The 19,968-nt window shown below is 33.0% G+C and overlaps 1 protein-coding gene across 1 annotated transcript in view; it reads right to left on the bottom strand.

Annotated features, from left to right (window-relative positions):
* Positions 1-620: 620 nt before the first annotated feature.
* LOC140439460 (fork head domain transcription factor slp2-like) overlaps positions 621-19,968 on the bottom strand; it is a 31,842-nt gene continuing 12,494 nt past the window's right edge. Inside the window, exons 2-3 of the mRNA XM_072529383.1 lie at positions 15,960-16,241; positions 621-3,430 (exon numbers count right to left, since the gene is read on the bottom strand). Coding sequence (XP_072385484.1) covers positions 2,937-3,430; positions 15,960-16,241 — 776 coding nt within the window. The 3' untranslated portion in view covers positions 621-2,936. The remainder of the gene's footprint in view (positions 3,431-15,959; positions 16,242-19,968) is intronic.

The following is a 19,968-nucleotide window of genomic DNA, read 5'->3' as shown; positions in this document are numbered from 1 at the left end:
GAAGTGAGATTTTTAAAAAGAAAAATTGCTGCAAATGTAGAGGTCTAATAGGAAATAGAGACATTTAAATTTAACATTATAAACTATCGTTTAGATAAAATAGAGACAAAATATTCACAGAAAAAGAAGGACTAGTCCAAAAAATACTTAATTAAAATGCAAATAAAAAGAGAGTTGAAAATCTCGTAAAAAATAGTCATATCATATTACCCTTGTAAAGATGAAGCCGACAAAGTCCAATCACTGTAGTAAATAAGAATAAAAAGTGCTAAAAACCACGAAACCACAAAAAAGGTACTGATATTTGAATATTTATGATTACATTTCAAAAACATAAAACCTATTACATAACACATTATAACAACCTATATTACAAATTACCAATTTTTTCCAGTAAGGTGCAAATTTAAACGTACAGTGGGAAAACTCGACCGAAATGAAGACAAGAATCGAAAAGGCAAGATCACCTTTAGTCAAAATGAAAACAATCTTTAACAGTCACAATATAAAAGTGAACATAAAACTTCGTTTACTACGCATTCTTCGTTGCATATGGAGTAGAGTCATGGACCTTAACTGAAGCATCACTGAAGAGACTCGAAGCATTTGAAACGTGATGCTATAAACGCATGTTGATGATTTCTTGAATAGACATAGTTCTACACACAACGTACCATATACAACTGGAATATCTCAACCATATACTGCGCAATAAACAACGATACGACCTACTTTGGACCATACTTCAAGGTAAGGTGCACGGGAAAAGTGGTCCAGGACAAAAAAGAATATCCTAACTTAACCTACGAAATGGTTTAACTTGACCACTACCGAACTTTTTACGGTAAGCCATGCTTTTTAGGGACCAGGTGCAAGTCAAAATAGCCATGTTAGTGTCCAACATCCGTAACCGATAGGCAAGATGATTACTCATCAGAGGTTTAGACCAAAATTGTATAATTTGGCAACCGCCTATATCCCCTAAAATTTGTGATTTTGAGATTCCACAGGCACAATTATTTCAATATTAACAAACGGAATGTATGACTAGCTATTCATAAAATGCTAAATGCAAAATAGATATCTAGGGGATAATAATGAATTAAGTTATAACTCTCAATTATTTTTGAGTGAATATAACAAGTAACCGAGACATCCATAAATAAACAGTCAAAAGTCAGAAACGCACTGCAGGTGCATTAAGAGAGACAGTGTAGAAAAACAAGCATCTACAATTGGAAACAAAAACAAGAGTTTTTAAAACATACGTTAGATTAATACTTACATACGTAACAGAAATAAGAGCTAATACAAAGAAAACAAAATAGGCCAAAAGAGCAGCTGAGATGGGAATCTAGACGGGATTAGATCAGTGTCAAAGGTATCAGGCGAAAATTAGATGATCAAGATGTAGTGAGATGAAAAAAAGATTAAAGAAGACCTTGGAATTACCATTTAATGAGAATGGGAGAAAATGGAATTGAAAAAATTGTAAAGAGATGTGAAACCAAACAGAAAAAGGCTCCCAAAATCAATACCAAAGAGATCGTAGGACTGCTGGTCTTTGACATCACAAATAAGACTAAAAATTACCCAGTAATTGTAGATCATAGATCTAACGTCTGATAACAAAGAAGAAAACCAAGAAGATTATATACTTCAAATGAAAAAAAGTAGTTTTACCTAACAAGTAATGTAACAAATAAAATCGAGTATAGAAGAAGGATAAAAAGAGGTATCCAGTAGATAAGAATAAAAATAAATGTGACAGAAAAAAATATGCATTAATATCGCAGACAAAGAATGTAACTTGAATTTGCAAAACGTCGAATCTATTGGATCTGGTTAGAAACTGTATCGATATTTTTCATCATCATGATGGTGCTACAGCTCTTAAAGGGCTTCAACCTTCTTAAGGTTTCCTGTAATCTTTTTATTGATGTATAAAAACGCAAACAAATAATAATACTTAAATAAGAAAAAAATTATCAATTTACGAAAATTGAGTTAGATACGCCAAAAAATAACCAAAGGAAATAGTATTTTTGAGAAGAAAGTTATCTTTATATGAGTATTATATCTATTAGAAAAATAGATAATACTTTTATCACGATGTGCTTGAAATAAATTTCTACATCATTGTTTTCTTATAGAAGTTTCTACGAAAGATTTGGTTGGGAAAAACACATCGTTAAATAAACTCCTTATTAAGTCTCAACGTTCAGATCGGAGGCGGTTTTCAAAATATACTTTAACAAAAATCTGAAAACCGATACATCAAGTAAAATTTAATAGTTACTTGATCCATTCAGCCACATTGTGAATTCCTCGCAACTAAATATTTGACAAGGACCAATTTTTCAGAATTAAATAGTATCAGAACAGAACTAATAATGCTTTCTTCTCGTGTACCTTCCCATTAAAAGAAATAAATGCTAAATAAAATCATTGCGTACTTCACAATGTTATATACCACATTTTTCTGACGCTCCGCTTTCGTTTTTTATTTTCAATTCTAAACGAACAAAAATACCTATACTATTTGCTATTTGCCAACAGCTCATTTTAAACAGAATCCTTCAGAACAGAACAGAAACCTTCAGAAAAATTTTGGATTATACAAAAAACTGCTTTTGAAAATCATTTATTTTTGTTTTAAAAACTGTTTCTGCTATAGCTGCAATAAACTTCTAAAAGTGTCTAAATAACACATTGCTTTAATATGTTCTAAACATAACATATGTTTAAAATGAACCTTATTTTATTTGAAATCAAAATTTCAACAAACAATCTTAGCGTGACTTTACCAGTTATATGACTGATTATATATTATATTATCGCTTTTTCGCATTCTTACAGCTGACTAGCTCATTTTGAAATGAAACATCTCGTAGTATATACACGAATTAAATACGAATCACAGAATTACTACAATCTCAATTATTCCTAGTTATAACAGTCACTGGTTTCAACAGTCCTTCGCCTGATGACCTGGGTTCTTGTGGGCTGGAACAACTCGACGACGGGAGATTCAAATTACTTAAGGTGTTTAAGTTGCCGACGCCAGCCAATCCAGGTAGCTGCAAAGGATATTGCAAAGGCACTGCTAAGCGTAAGTTGTTGTACATTTCAAATAAGGGGTGCGGTGGCCTAAACAACGGCGTTGTGTTGATATCCATCGCTGAAGGGTTGATCCCTAGGTTTTGTGGTTGTATGGGAGTGGGACGCGGAAGGAAATTTGTCGCGGCTGGAGTGTGAAGGTAGGGGTTATAGCGAGAGTATGCTGCAGCCAAAAGCGCAGGGGAGGGAGGATAGAAACCTGGATAACAGGTTTGAAGGGGTGAGTATAATGATAGAGTTCGTTTAAAGGCTGCTAGTCGTGATCGGGAGGCAGCTGTGGATCGTCTTCTAAGTTTGCCAGTGGTGCCACCTGTAACAAAATTATTGATTTTTAATAGAAGTCAATAAAAGAACATTATACAAGAATTTTATTTTTCAGCTGTACATGATTTTCTTATTTTTGTGAAAACGGGAATATATTTTTATGGTTTTAAAATTAATTTCCTGCAATATCTACTGTATTTTATGGGAATTTTACACAATTTTAATTAAAAATACATTTATTTTGATGTTATGATCCATTTCGGAAACCATTCCCAAATTACAAATTAAACAAATTATATTATTTTGTTCCTTTGTTACAAAAATTTAATTTTATCTGCCTCATTCATAGCGTCAAAATAATAACCACGATAAAAGGGACCAACAACAAGTAAAGATTGCAAAACGTATCGAAATATACCTCGGACATAAAATACGGACACTAAAGGAAAATCAGAGCTTTGAAGTGGATAAAAGAGTTGGTCTGTGTTGCTATTGGTAGATTTGACAAACTGGAATTTAAACTGAATTTCAGGAAATCGATATAAATTTAAAAGGTGTATCGATTTTAAAGTATTCAAGGCTTAGTTCAAGAATTTCAAAATCCTTTAACTTGATTTAATATATTTACTTTTGTCCGGCCCTGTATAAATTAATAATTTATAATTTAATAATTTATACAGTTCCCAATATACACTTAAAAGATATCGTGTTTTAAAAATTTAATAACGAAAAACAATTTTATACTTTGAAAAAAGTGTCTCTTGAAATTATAAATATTTTGTTTGTTTTACTCATCACAAGTCTAGTAGAATATATAGAAATTTTCCATTCAGATCTGTGTGTGTCATCTGAATAATTAACAGTCGATCAGAGATTGGATTTTAAGTGGAACACTATTAGCATGTCGGGGGGTTTCTTTGCTGAAATTGCCAGGATGTGTGTGAATTGAGATTAAGTACAGACCAAGCTTCCGAATAAGATGGTAGTGCTGGTATTCTTCCACCTTCTAGGGGCTTAGAGGCCTTACAAGCTAACAAATTCTAGTTTAGTGCATTAATGGTTGAGTAAAAGTATTCAAAGCATCAGCAAGTCTACAGTAGAAGCAACTTAAGTGAAACAAAGAATTCGCAATGATGATCTGTATATCTGTACAGGAACAAGAGAGAATCGAGAAAATCACCTGTTATTATTTATATTTCTCTTCAACATTTTATGTACCCAGTATCGTGTAGTGATAGTGTTTTAAAGGGGTACACTTCGTAATCTTTATATATATATATAAATATATATATATATATATATATATATATATATATATATATATATATATAATATCGAAATCTTGGTAAAGCTGTTCAATACAATTTATGTATTGATACTGGCTACATTCCGCGAGAATGGCTGCAGTCATCCTTTGTGATGATCCGAAAAACAGCTAATGCCACAAAATGCAATGAACACCGCTTAATCAGTTTAATGAGTCACTTGCTAAAACTCTTCCTTAGGATATTACACTCAAGAATGTACAAGATACTAGAAGAACTTAGCGGGTCAACACAATTCGGTTTTAAGGGAGGACTAGGAACAAGAGAGGCAATTTTATGTTTGAACACTTTAATACAAAACTGTTTAGATCAACGAAAAGATGTCTACCTCACCTTCATCGACTACGAGAGGGCATTTGCCAATGTTAAACATGATATCATGATGAAACTACTACATAGGGCCAAACATTGACCAGAAGGAGATCAGAATTATTCAGAATCTATACTGGAACCAAATGGCAAAGGTGAGGATTGATCAAGACCAATATACGGATGAATTTGAAATCCGGAAAGGTGTCCGCCAAGGCTGCATACTCTCTTCGATGCTTTTTAATTTATATGTTGAAAATATATTTGCGGAAGCATTAGAAGACACAGAATTAGGCATTAAGGTGAACGGCATACCAATTAGCAACCTACGCTATGCGGACGACACAGTGATTATAACTGATAAATTGGAAGATCAGCAGTTAAACTTGATAGGGTGAATAGCATAGGTAAAAAATATGGCCTCAAAATCAACATTTTGAAAACGAAATATATGGTCATTAGCAGAAACCCTTCCGGAAAACCCGATAATATGCATAGGTGACTATCGCATAAAACGCGTGAAAACTTTTAAATACCTTGTCACCACAATCAATTACCAATCGGATCCACAACAAGAGATACAAAACCCGAATACAAATGGCAAGACAAACTTATGTGAAATTCGGACCGCTCCTATGTAATCAAAACCTACATTTCGAAATACGCTACAGAATGGTCAAGTGCTACATATGGTCCATCTTGCTTTATGGCATGGAAACGTGGACTTTGAAAAAAACATCTATCAACAAACTTGAAGCATTTGAAATGTGGTCATTAAGAAGAATGATGCGCATACCTTGGGTGAATAGAGTTCGAAACGATGACGTCCTTAAGAGAGCCGGCGTGGAAAGAGAACTCTTTAAATTAATTAAAAAACGCAAGATTGGTTACCTTGGGCACATATTGAGAGGAGCAAAATATGAAATACCACAGTTAATCCTACAAGGGAAGATCGAAGGTAGGAGAGGAGCCGGCCGCAAACAATTATCCTGGTTAAGAAATATTAAAGAATGGACAGGAATACACAATACAGGCGAGCTGTGTCACGCCGCCAAGAACAGAATTCTAGTAATGAGATAGTCGCCTACGCACTTTGGTGTATGGCATGTTAAGAAGATATATATATATATATATATATACAGTATATATATTGATAATTTTATACAGTATTTTATACAGTATTTTTTCTGCGTATTGCTATTTGCGCATTTAATTTAAAACGTTATTTATCATAATTTTCCCTACTTCGTATCGTACGTAACCTGCTTGTGGAGCATTTAAAATCTGTGATTTTAAAAAAGGAAAAAAAAGAGAAATTAGAAAAAGAAAGAAGGAGAAAAAATGGTATATCATAACGATTAAAAGTTAATACAAATGATCAAAAAGTATTGAGGGAGGCTCTGGATAATTTTATGTTAAATGAATTGCAAGTATCACTAGATGTAAATTACTGCCATAGTAGAACTTAACATTATGATAACAAAATCGATTTAAAGAAAAATAAAAGTAAATTAAAATAAAAAAAGGAGGAACGAATCTATGTAAGTGATAATGTCAAAGGAAGAATGAATTATTTAGAAAAAAAAAAAGTAAAACTAAGGCTATAGCAGAGAGAGACAGTAAAAGAGAAAAATGTAAAACAAAAAACTAGCAGCACCACTAAAACAGACTAGAATAACGGAAGCGACTTGGTAAGTAAAGGTATACGAGAAGAACACAATGTACATATCAGATCATTAATGGAAACAAAGCAATAAACGAAAATGTTTTAGTACGGACATATAAATTAAAACACCTACTCGACGAATACAAAAAATATAAATTCGAAATAGTCGCACTACAAGAAACATAACTCCTAGGGCTAAACTCAATGGAAATAAATAACAATTTATTTTTCAGTAGCAGAGGAGAAAATAGAATGCTAGACACAGGCTTTGTGGTAAATAAAAAGCTAAAATATATAATCGTTGATTTCAAACTAATTTTAGAGGTAATATGGGTACTAAGAATGAGGGAAAAATACCAAAAAAATAACATTTCTAAAAATATTTATAAACGTAATACAGATCAAAATAATCTAGAGGACACTTATATTAATAGCTTTAAATCAATGTAAGCTGCAAATACAAAAACAAATTTATGTTTTTAACCTTTGTTGTTATTTTGTTGATTATTGTACCAACTTGGACGGTAATGCTGATAGAAATGGATATGTTACGAGCAATGTCCGAAATTGGACAATTCTAACATTGTACACAAATTATTGTCCACTTCTAGCATTATACCCCCAAACTGTACAATGTCCGAAATAATCAAAATAATTGTCGACACTCATCGGTTCGAATCGATTATTATTGACAAGCAACACACCAAATCAAAAATTGAAAAATCGAATCGAAGAAGAAATTGTTCTACAATAGAGATATTGTTAGTAAAACATTTCAAAGAGATAGATACATCACTATAATATAGGGAAGATGTTTGTAAAACATCTTAGATTTTCAAGATATATGTATGATAATTTAAAATAATTTAATTCTACGAATCCAAAAGTCAAAAACGCTGGTTAATTATGGATTTATAACCTCAATTGATGTTTGCTTGTCGTTAATAACAAATGGGGAATAATCGTAAAAATCGATATCTGATATATTATCTCAAACTTTGACGCATGGCTACTTATTGAAATTCGAACATTGCACAGCAATTCGTTTATACAAAGTCCGACGATTATATATATTTCGGAGATTGTACAATAAAGAATATAGACGTCTTTATTTTTTGGTAAAGGGGTACAATGCTAGAAGTGGACAAGGTTTTCTGTACAATGCTAGGATTGTCCAATTTCGGACATTGCTCGTAACAGATATAAAAAATTTAACAAAACTTCAATGTGCATCTCGTATAAGATAAAAAGTAATATTTCTTTATTGGTACTTGATTTGTAATATCTATGTAGATTTTTATTTAGTTTTGCAATTGCCAATAATGGAGAGACATCATTTAAATCGTAAAACGCAGTATCGTGCTATCGGGATGCTTCAAGGTGGCAGAAGTTAAATAGACGTTGCTAAGAAGTTGCTCCACATGAAAATAGGTATCATTAACCATTTATACATAAGGTGTCAAGAAACTGATGATGTTGCTGAACCTCACACAGGCCGTATAAGGATAACCAATCAGATCGAAAACCGCTTTAATAGGTTTCAGGCTTTGCGAGACCGCACTGTACCTGAATCACACTTACAAATGAGGCTGCAAGAGCCAATCAGGTGTTTGTAAGTGGCCAAACCATTAGAAATAGACTGCATAAAGTAGGGTTAAATGTTTGAATACCTGTGAGAGTGCCTGTGTTATCCAGAGGAAATCGCGCTTATCGACTTCAATGGGCACAAGAACACGCAAATTTTGCTAGACGTGAGTGGGCCCCTACTTTGCTCGCAGATCAGTCCCGATTTGGATTTGAACCAGATACAAGACGGACAAGAATTTTAATATGATTTGGCAATGCTGAACGATTGGCCACCGTGCAGGAGGTTCATAGACAGCAAGGCGGCAATATAATAATATGGGGTAGCATCACTTTTAATAAAACAACCACTATCGTTCGTATGGAATGGTTCCTAAATGCAACAGACTACCGCCATATTATTCTTGAACCTACTGTTGTACCCTCTGCACAGCAAGTTGGTCCCCAATTTCAATTGTTTCACGACAATGCGCGTCCGCATGCTTCCAGGGCACCATGCTCTGCACAATCGCCAGATTTTAACCCAATTTAGTATGTATGGAACATATTGGGCAGACTTATTTTACAAAAAAATATTGCGTTCAATACAAGACAGGAACTGTTTGAGGGTCTTTCAATAGAACAGAACAGAATACCACAGCAAGACATTGACCATCTGAACATGAATTTGCCTTACAGATGAAGGACAGTAATCAACAACCGTAAAGGTCATACACTATACTAATTTAACCCAAAGACTACTTTGTTGGGAGTTGAGGGGCAACAAATTGGTTTTTTATTTTTTTTCTGTTACCACTTTTTGACCTATGGAGTTCTCTTTTAATTTTCTTAAGAGCTATTGCAATAATTCTAAGAAAAAAATGTTTATTTTACATTCGGAACACTTGTTTATAACTTTTTATTAAAAATATTTAAAATAAATTATTTAAAATCACTCTGTAATCTCTCATTTTGTTTTTGTCCCCTAGAGTATTTTGATGTGTGTACATATATGAACCGACTGATGAAAAAAATATAGAAATAAAGGACGACTTCTATACTTAATTAGATACAGCATTCGAAAATATTTCCAAATACGATGTGAAAATAGTGCAAGGTGATGCTAATGCAAAATTGGGAAAAAAAGAGATATACCTACTTACCGAATACCGAATATATCAAGGAACATGAAGATCGCCAGATGGGAAACCGTGAACATAAATCGATCATGTGCTCATTAAAAAAGACATGGAAAAATGTATAAAAAACATAAGAACATACAGAAGAACACATTCAGACTCAGATCACTTTGTAGTCGGAATAAAAAAGAAACAGCTTATACCAGTTCCTAGAAACCAGCATCAAAAAAAAAAAATAACTAATCCTGTTAGACTACTGACAGAAGAAGAAAAAAGTAAATATAAAAGAATAGTCACTAAAAAATTGTAAAATATCTAATGCAGAAAATGGAAATATTGAATAAACATGGACGCAAAAGTATGTTTGACCAAAGCAGCGCAAGCCAGTAATAGAAATATAAAAGATAAATACAAATAATGGTTCGATAAGGAATGTACAATAAAATAGAACTCGATAAATTAAGATTCAAAATATTATAAGAAAAAAGAAAATAGTAGAAAGAAAATACAACGAACAATGGAAACGAGTTAGAAGAATTATAAAATCAAAGAAAAGAAATTACAATGAGGGTAAATTAAAACGCATAGAAGAAAGCTTTAGATATAAAGAAATTAAAACTTATACCAAGGTATGGCAAATGAAAAAAAAAGGATACCAAAGAAAAACTGTACATTAAAAAAGCAAAACTGGAAGGAATTTAGTAAGTGACGGGGAAATGCTTTACAGATGAAAAGAATACGTCAAAGAGCTTTGAAATGAAATACTCACAACAGAATATAAAGAAACAGAATAACTGAAGGAAACTAAAGAAAAATTAGGGCTCTGGAAAAAATAAAGTAACAGCTGAAATATTCAGTATTCGGAAAATTGCTAAAAGAAATAAGGGAACAATAACACATATCCAAAGGATGGACCTCACACTATGCACAATTCACGAAAATGGCGACAAAAGTTTATGCCATAATTACAGGAAAGCAGCGCTACGAAATGTTGCCTATAAAATACTTGTTGTATGTATAAAAGATAAGATATCATAACAACTAGATAATGACATAAGAGAATATCAATGTGGATTCATAAGAGGACGCAGCACAGTAGATCAAAATTTTCCTGCTGCGCGAAAGACAAGCAGTAAGATATGAATATTGAAATCTACAGAGGCTCTATTCACCGACTTTAAACAAGGTCTTCAAGGACTTTAAACAAAAATGCCGAGTTCAACAGGACAGGACTTCTACCAGTTACAAAATTGAGGTTTTTTTGATTTGAAACCTACTAAAAAACAAATTAATTTGCTAGGCAATGTCAAAAGATCATTTATTTGACTAAATCGACAGGTACCTACGTATTAAAATTTGTTTTTGCATTACTCAGAATCTGTTAATTTTGAACTAAAGTGATATTGATTTTTGATAAATATTTTAAAAGTTGTTTTGGCCGACCATCTTTCGTTTGATGGTCGGCCTATTACTTTAACGAATTTGTTGTCCTGCGTTATTTCTATATGTTAATTCCAATATTTGTATTTTCCTACTTTTTGTCTACTGGTTTTTTCTTTTACCTCACATCATGATCGAATTTGCACATGTTTTATTGCCAAAATTTCCACACTTAAAAATGTCCCAGTTTGGTTTGTTATTTGTCATAGTACATATCTTTATTTCCGCTATCTCCATTAATATTTAAACACCAAATACTAAATGTTGCATATAAAATACTTGCAGTATATATAAAATATATGATATCACAAAAGATAATGATAATGATATAGGAGAGTATCCATGTGGATTCAGCAGAAGACTCAGCCTATTAGATCAAATTTTCCTGCTGCGCGATATACAAGCAGAATGCTACAAATATGGTAATCTACAGTGGTCCTATTCATCGACTTTAAACAAGTTTTTGACAGAGTAAAACGGAAAAAAATATACAAGACACTGCGTGAAATGGGTATTAGTAATAAATTAGTAAGAATAGTAAAAGTGACACTTCAAAAAATAGAGAATAGGGTTAAAATAAATGGAGAAGAAATAGATATATGTTTGAATTCAGTGAGGGCGGGCGACAAGGGAACCCACTGGCATCACTGTTGTTCAGTATCCCTCTTGAAATTGTCAAAAAATTCGAATTCAAAAGGACAGGATTTCTACCAGTTTTGAAATTCACAAAAATTTTTTTTTTGTTTATTTGAAATCTACTAAAAAACAAATTAATTTGCTAGGCAATGTAAAAAGATCATTTAATTAATAAGATCGACAGGTACCTACATACTAAAATTCGCTTTTGCATTACTCAGAATCTGTAAATTTAGAAACTAAAGTGATAAGTTTTTTTAATAAATATTTTAAAAGCGATTTTACGAATGTACTTTCTAATGCATAAAGGGAAGTCACGCAAGTTTCAAAACTTTCATATTATTATATGTAGTTAATAGGGGTTAATAATTATTTACATGCAGCGCATGTAATATAAATGTGTTTATTTGCTTACAAAGGTATAAAATGGAAGTTTGCAAAAAGATAATATATACTTTTAACGGTTATGCTGAGAATAGTTTTAATAGCGCGAAGGGTAAATTCGTTAATGTGGGAAAAGTTGAAAATCCAGAATATGTAAGTAGTCAAACATCTTTCTACGAAATGGTATCTAAAATAATGCAATACGAAGAAAGTACAAGAAAGTAGTTCCATTAGATATAACGATCACATCGTCGTAAAAATCTCAATATACAAGAATTAATGCCCAGAAAATGAAACAAATAGAAAAGGAAACCACTACAATTATGCCAAACTTTTATAAAATGATCGATTCAGAAGGAGAATATTCTGGATTTTATATTTTCTATTATTTTTGCATTTTCTAAAGAAAAATAAATTATGCCTGCTTGTCTGTTCGCTTATACTATTTTTATCTGTATTCTTTTCTGGCCTGTTCTATTTGGTAGAATACAACAAGTCAGAAATACCTTCTTAAAAATAAGACAATGTCTTACCACCAGAAGTCTTGGTATAAAAATTATGTTTACAATGTACTACAGCATCCTGAGGCTTTATCATTGTCGAGGTGCGCTATATGCTTCTTTGTTTCTACTTGTTCTGTGAGGTAAAACCCGAACACTACTAAGTGGTAGTTAAGAACGGTGCAACTTCAGGTTTCATTACCATTATATGGGCATAAAGGTGTCTGTCGGGATTAAGTGATCAGACCAGTAGAACCACGCAAAGAAAAAGAAAACGAGAAGGAAAAATAAGCTCACAATTAGATTAGCAACATATAACATTATTTCTTTCAACAACAAAGACCAAGAGATAATAGAAGATCTGATAAATAAAAATATATTTTTGCACTCCAAGAAAATCTAAAGATAACATAAATAACTGCCGTTATATCTCCGAAAAAATAATACATATGAACATTACAATCGACTACCAAAGATTAAATGTCATATCTATCTATAGCCCCGAGGACTGCAAACCTAAGGAGGAACGAAAGACATTCTACGAACAATTGCAAACCATTCTGGATGAAATATCTAATGAAGAACCCTTAATTCTTATGGGTTACTTTAATTCACGAATCGGAAATGAAATAGTTCCAAGAGTGAAACAAAGATTTAATGAAAACCATGTCAATGCAAGAGCATGTCCATTGGAAGAAAAAACGTCCACAAATTAAGAAATGAACAGGGGCAAATCATTGAGGATAGAGTTCAAATTATGAACACGATAGAGAGTTTTTATAGACAACTATACAAAGAACAGCAATGTAACCGGAGTGTATCATTACCAAAGATAATCAATCAGGGATCTGAAATTTTACCGGTAACACCCAATGAAGTTCGGTGCAAGAAATGAAAAACAATAAGTCCCCCGGAGGCGATGAAATAGTGGCAGATGTCTTGAAAGTGGCTGGAAAAAGATTATGGCAGGTCCTTGCCAAACTATTCACTAGATGTTTGCAGAAAGCAATAACACCAACCCAGTGGTATAACGCAGAAATTATCATACTTCATAAAAAAGGGGATGCTACCGACCTCAGGAACTACAGGCCCATAAGTCTACTTTCACATATTTATAAACTATTTACAAAAATAATTAAGAAACGACTAGAAAATAAATTGGAATTTTATCAGCCCATAGAACAGGCGGGTTTTAGAAAAGGCTATGGAACAAACGATCACCTAGTGGTAATAAAAAATCTTATAGAAAAATGCACTAAATATAATAAACCACTAGCTTTAATATTTGTCGACTATAAAAAGGCATTCAAAAATGTTGAAATCAACAAAAAATGTTGGAAGCCTTGACACAATGCCGAATTGACTATCGGTATATAAATATAATTAAACACATATACCAAAACGCAACAGTCAGTGTTAGAGTGGGTGATCCTCAAACCCAGAAATTCCCGATACAACGTGGAGTACGCCAGGGGGACACCATATCGAAGAAAATGTTCACTACGCTTTTGGAATATATATGTAAAAGGGCAAAACTGACCGACAAGGGCATAAACATAAACGGAGAAAAGCTTAGCCATCTAAGGTTTGCAGATGATATTATACTAATAGCTGATAGGATAGATGAGGCCAGAGAACTTTTAAATCAGCTCTACCTTTCCTCGCTAGAAGGGGGATTGAAAATAAATATATCTAAAACCCAGATGATGACAAATCTTGTAGTCAGCGAAGATATATGCGTAGGAACAAGATCCATAGACCATAGACCATTCGCATAGGAAAAGATAACCAAACCGTTGAGCTTCTCCGTCGTATAAGACTGACTTGGGTAGCCTTCGGCAAGCTGAACCATATTTTCAAATCGTCTGATATACCAATATGCTTTAAAAGAAAAACATTTAATCAGTGTGTTTTGCCAGTGTTAACTTACGGTACGGAAACGTTGACCATGACAAGGAGAACAGTTCAAAAGATCCGTGTGTGTCAAAGGGCGATGGAGCGTGTTATGTTGGGCGTTTCACTACGAGACAAGATCCCAAATCGCCAGCTACGATAAAGAACAGGAGTGGCTGATGCAGTAGAGAGAGTAGCAACACTGAAATGGAACTGGGCAGGTCACGTGGCTCGAATGACAGATAATAGATGGATAAAGCGGATACTGGAATAGAGACCAAGAGATGATGCCTACCGAAGCAGAGGTCGTCCACCAACACGTTGGACTGACGATCTAAAACTAAAAATCTAAATCTAACAATCTAAAAAAATTTGATGCAAGAGGCACAAGATCGGAATGGATGGAAAATTATGAGGGAGATCTATGTCCAGCAGTGGATAAACGAAGATTGAATAATATGATAATGATGTCAACGCAAATGGAGAACTCATGGCTAATCTCTGAGCTTTTAACGAACTAAGAATCAATAATACATTTTTCGACCATAAGCTCCAGTATAAATATACATTTAAAATCTCCAGGGGGCACAAATCTATGATTGATTTTATAGTCACTAATAGAAAAATAAACCCAAAGCAGATTCTAGATATTCGAACTTTAAACTCAGCAGATACAGGGAGCGAACACAAACTAGTACTAGCAAAAATAAGAATGAAAATAACACCAAAACATTTTCTACAGGAAATCACAGAGGAAAAATTCAATTTAGAATCACTGAATCACAGATCTCTTAATGACACAATCTGGAAGAACAAACATCTAAGGCAAGGCACAAAAACATGAATCAAAAACAAGAGACAAGACCTGACACATCTAAAACGAGACGACTACTAGAAACGACAGAGATGAAAATACTCCGTCGAATATCAGGGAAAAGTCTGTTGGATAGGAAGAGAAGCGAAAACATCAAGAAGAACATGCAATATAGAAGACATAAATGGATGGGTGACAAAACGGAAACAAGAGTGGAACAAACAGATTAGTAGAATGTCAGAGGATAGGTTAGTACGAATAGCACGAGATAATTCACCAAATGGACGAAGAAGTATTGGCAGACCAAGAAAAAGATGGTGCAATAATTTAAACAATTTATTAGGCAACTATTGAAGAAGAAACAGGCTTTAAACCCCACATACAAGAAGGAAAAAGAAGAAGAAGACCAAGAACAAACAAATCAAACAAATAAAAGAAACAGCTCATCCTAGATCATCCGTAAACTACGGGATTGGATCCCCCTACAGGTCATATTTTCAAAGACGAAGAGAAACTACTGAAAATTGGTACAAAATCTTGCTCAAAGCGTCCAAGGACGTTAAATGGGAAAGGAAAATGTTAAAGTATCTGCTTAAGGTTGTAATGTGTCGATCCAAAGAGAGACTCAACCGCTGGCGCTAAAGTCGACGAATATAAAACGACGACCCGATACGATATTTGCTAAAAAAAACCCAAAAAACAAGCTCATTTGTGGGTAAAGGTTTATAATAAAAAAAGTAATAAAAACCAAGTGTTGTAAGCGCCAATAAAATTACGGCAATAAATAAAAAACTCTCAAATGTGTTAAAACAAACATCGAACTATTAAAAAAGTAAAAAAAAATGTAAATTTAAATTTTTAGTCATAAATATTTATGGACAAAAATATTTAAAGAAATGTATATACCAATAAAAACATCTTCGGCAGATGGGTCCAACATCCAATAGTTGCCTTTTCCAGGATCGTCGTAGTGTCTCGGAACTTTTACAAAGCATTTGTTAAGACTTAGATTGTGCCTAATGGAGTTCTGCCACCCCTGTTTGTTATCCTTGTAATAGGGGAAATTTTTCATTATGTATTCGTAAATGCCGTTAAGTGTTAACCGCTTTTCGGGGCTGTTCCTTATTGCCATCATTATTAGCGCGTTGTAACTATAAGGAGGCTTTTCATTTTGTTTCTTCTCTTTTCCTGAAAATAAAAAACGAATAGTCAATGTCTGTTCAATATAAAGTTATCAAATTTGTACCTATGTACAACATTTTAGTTTGTTTTAAAATTATTTTTGATTCCAGCTTTATATTGCAAAATAATTATTTAATAATTATCTATAATTTAATCGGTTTAATCGGTATATCAAAATGCATGGATTTGTGCTTCACTTAAGTCTTATTTGATGGTTGTTTCAATTTCTATTGAAAGGTCTTAATTTTCAAAACAACTGTTCAGAATCGTTTTTATAGTTTTTCATTTATTTCATCATCACCCATTCTCTCTGTCTCTAGCTAAATGAGTCACCCACTAAACAGAGTTATGTTTACAGAATTATGTTTAAAAATTATCTTTAAATTTTTCAATTAAGGGAAAATATCCAAAGTGTAAATCTAATTCAAGGAGTTTATGCGAAATCTTGTAAGGATCTTCCACTGGCCTAGAGTTAAATGAATCAGAATTGCAGTCTTGCTCTAACCTTATATTATAGTTATATTTAAAAAAAATGAAAGTCCTGAAAGAAGAAACATCGGGATATCACTGGATAAACTCATGACGTTTTATCCTATGCTTCTCCAATGACTATATTATTGAAGCACATATCTACTAAGATAATATTTTTTTTTCTCCTTCCTGGTAATCTTAGAAAATCTATTAGCAAATCCTTTTTTTTATAAAAATTATTAGATATAATTTCAATTTTCTAATTTTTCTATAAAATTAATTACTTGGGCTACCTCCTCAACCGCACCTATCTTGTCAGGGAGTGGTGAGACTCTAAAGATCATTAGCTTGCTGTCTCCATTGGCTGCGATCCTGTGCCATATGGACAGCTTCATGTAGGGATTTTGCCACAAGAGACTTCATTTGGTCTGCTTATCATGTTGAAGATCTTCTTGTTGGTCTTCGGTCTTCTTCCATTTTTGTTTCTACTACCTATAGTTCCATGGTTCCTGTTCCTCTAGATATATGGCTGAAGTAAATTAGGTATGCTCCGTTTACTTTTTTTAATAGCTTGGCTTATATATTAAGCTCTTCCAAAATTGACAGGTTGGTTCTATGTTCTGTCTTCTATGTTTAGGACTTGCGTAGAATTCTTCTATAGACCCACATTTCCGAGGCTTCGATTTTAATCCTATCGATTTTTTTGAGAATCCATGTTTCAGTTGCGTATGTAGCAATGGGAAAAATTAGGGTATTGACCAACTTGAGCTTAGTATTTCTCGTTATTGTTCGGTATTTACATATTTTTATTAATTTAGCTCTTGTAATTTGGGCCATTGCCCGTCTACGCTTGATTTCTGAGGAACAATCGCCATTGTTGGTTATTAGGGAGCCCAAGTATACAAATCTGTCTACCACTTCGAAATTCGCTACTTAATGTATGTGCGATGGATTATTATTGGTTCTGTCTACGATCATTATTTTTGTTTTTTGGTTTTTATGCTGACTCAGGAAATCATCAAAAGATGTTAAAAATTGTAATATTTATATGTTACAGAAAAAAGTAAATAAAATATTCATAGTCACGAAACCTGTAAACAGCAAGAAATACTGACAGAAAATACAGGCAAGAAAAATCCTGGATGACTGATGATATTCTGCAATTAATGGAAGAAACACAAAAGAGCAAAGAATAAAGAAAAAAATAATACGCACAGATTAGGTCCATCAAAAACCAGATTAGGAGAAAAATCAGAGAAGCAAAAAAATTACAACGCAAAGATAATTGCAGATATATTTAAATATCACAAACGAAACACATTTTGTTTACAAGAAGGTCAAAGAAATAACAGGAAATTTCAAAAAGAAATCAAAAGGAAAAATCAATAATGGCCAAGGGAGAATAATTGTAGATAATTCTATGAGCAAATCAAATTACTATAAAAAAATTACACAAAATATGGTTTTCAGATCTAAAAACAGAACAACAAATAACATATACGAAAACAAGCCCGGACATACTTTAAGAAGAACTGGAAGCAGCAATATTATTCCTTAAATATGGAAAAGCTTGTGGTCCAGATGAAGTTTAATCAGAGATCACCAAACTCTTCGATGAGAACTTCAAGTAAGAATTAGTTATCATTTTCAGTAAGATATATTTATAACACTGAAAAAATACCCACAGAATGGTTGAGATTAGAATTTATAGTACTGCCAAAAAAACAGAGGCTGAAAAGTATGTGATTACAGAACAATAAGTCTCATGAGTGACTTGAAGTGTAGAAACTATTTTTAAAAATCATACAGAGAAGATTATGCAAAATCTGCGAAGATCAAGGGTCACCAACACAATTTTGTTGTATGATAGGTTTGAAAACAAAAGATGACTTATTTAGCATTCAGATGCTATTCCAAAGATGTAGGGATGTGAACTGTAATGTATATACTTTTAATATTTATTGATTATCAAAAGGCATTTTTCAAAGTTCAATACAATAAAATGATGGAAGATAGTGGAATTAACGGAAAGGAACTGCGCATAAATAAAAATTTATACTGCAGTCAATTAGCTACTTTTAAAGTCAACAACGATAAAACAGAAGAAATAAAAATTCTGTGCAGTATTCAACTGGGATGTATATTGTGACCTATCATATTCAACGTGTACTTAGAGGCAAATTTCCAAGAAGTCCTCGAATACACAGAAGCAGGAATACTGTTAAACATGATACCGTCATATGCTTAAGGACTATACCTTTTTATGAACAAAGTAGTTGAAATTGGTAAGAAATATGGTCTAAAATTTAGACCAAAAAACAAAAGTCAAAAAATAAATAGTGGGACCATTCTTAGGAAATAAAATCAAGAATTGAAAAAGCCAGCATGCTACGATGCGACATATACTCATACGGATAGAGTCTTGGACCTTGACTGAGACAACAGTAAAGAGGCTAGAAGCATTCGAAAAGTGGGAACAGTAAAAGGTAGAAAATTGAAATATTCGGGACACATTATGAGAAATAAAACCAAATATAAATTATTAAAATGCAGTCTGCAAGGACACGTTCAAGGTAAGAGAGACTTTAGCAGAAGACGAATATCCTGGATAAAGAACTGAAGAACCTGGTATGCAACATCCACCACTATTCAGATCAGCAACAAATAAAAGTATTATTGTCAGAATAACTGCTAACGTTCGATAACGGATAAGCACTAGAAGAAAAATAAGAAACTAGTTATATTTAAAAAAATTATCGTTCTTTTTCTTTTCCTTTTTATATAGACATGACTCTGTTTTTCAATATGCCTCCAGTAAGTTGTCGTTCCATCGTTTTCGTGGTCTTTCTACTGAAGAATCGTCTCTTGTCGTCTTTACTACTCCATTTGTGGTCATTCGGCTTAAATGATCATTCCATTCTACTCTTCTATTTCTTACCCAGTTCTTGATGTTGTCCACCTTGCATCTACGTCGTATATCTGTACTTCTAGCTCTGTCCCACAGTGTCTTACCATCAATTTTTCAAGTCTCTCAACATCAAGTGTTTTCATCTCTGCTGTTTCTAACATCCTTTTTGTCCTCTCTGTGTCAGGTCTTGTTTCTGCCGCGTATGTCATTAATGGTCTGATGACTGTTTTGCAAATTCTGTTTTTCGTTTCTTTCCCGATATTTTTATTTCTCTATATGGTTTCATTTAGGCAGCCTGCGGCTCTGTTTGCTCTATTTACTTTTTTCTATCCATTTCTATCTTCCACTTCAGTT

The sequence above is a fragment of the Diabrotica undecimpunctata genome, chromosome 4 (genome assembly GCF_040954645.1).
Source record: "Diabrotica undecimpunctata isolate CICGRU chromosome 4, icDiaUnde3, whole genome shotgun sequence".
Lineage (NCBI taxonomy): Eukaryota > Metazoa > Arthropoda > Insecta > Coleoptera > Chrysomelidae > Diabrotica > Diabrotica undecimpunctata.
The sequence above is the reverse complement of the archived record's forward strand: the minus strand, read 5'-3'. Positions and strand labels throughout refer to the sequence as shown.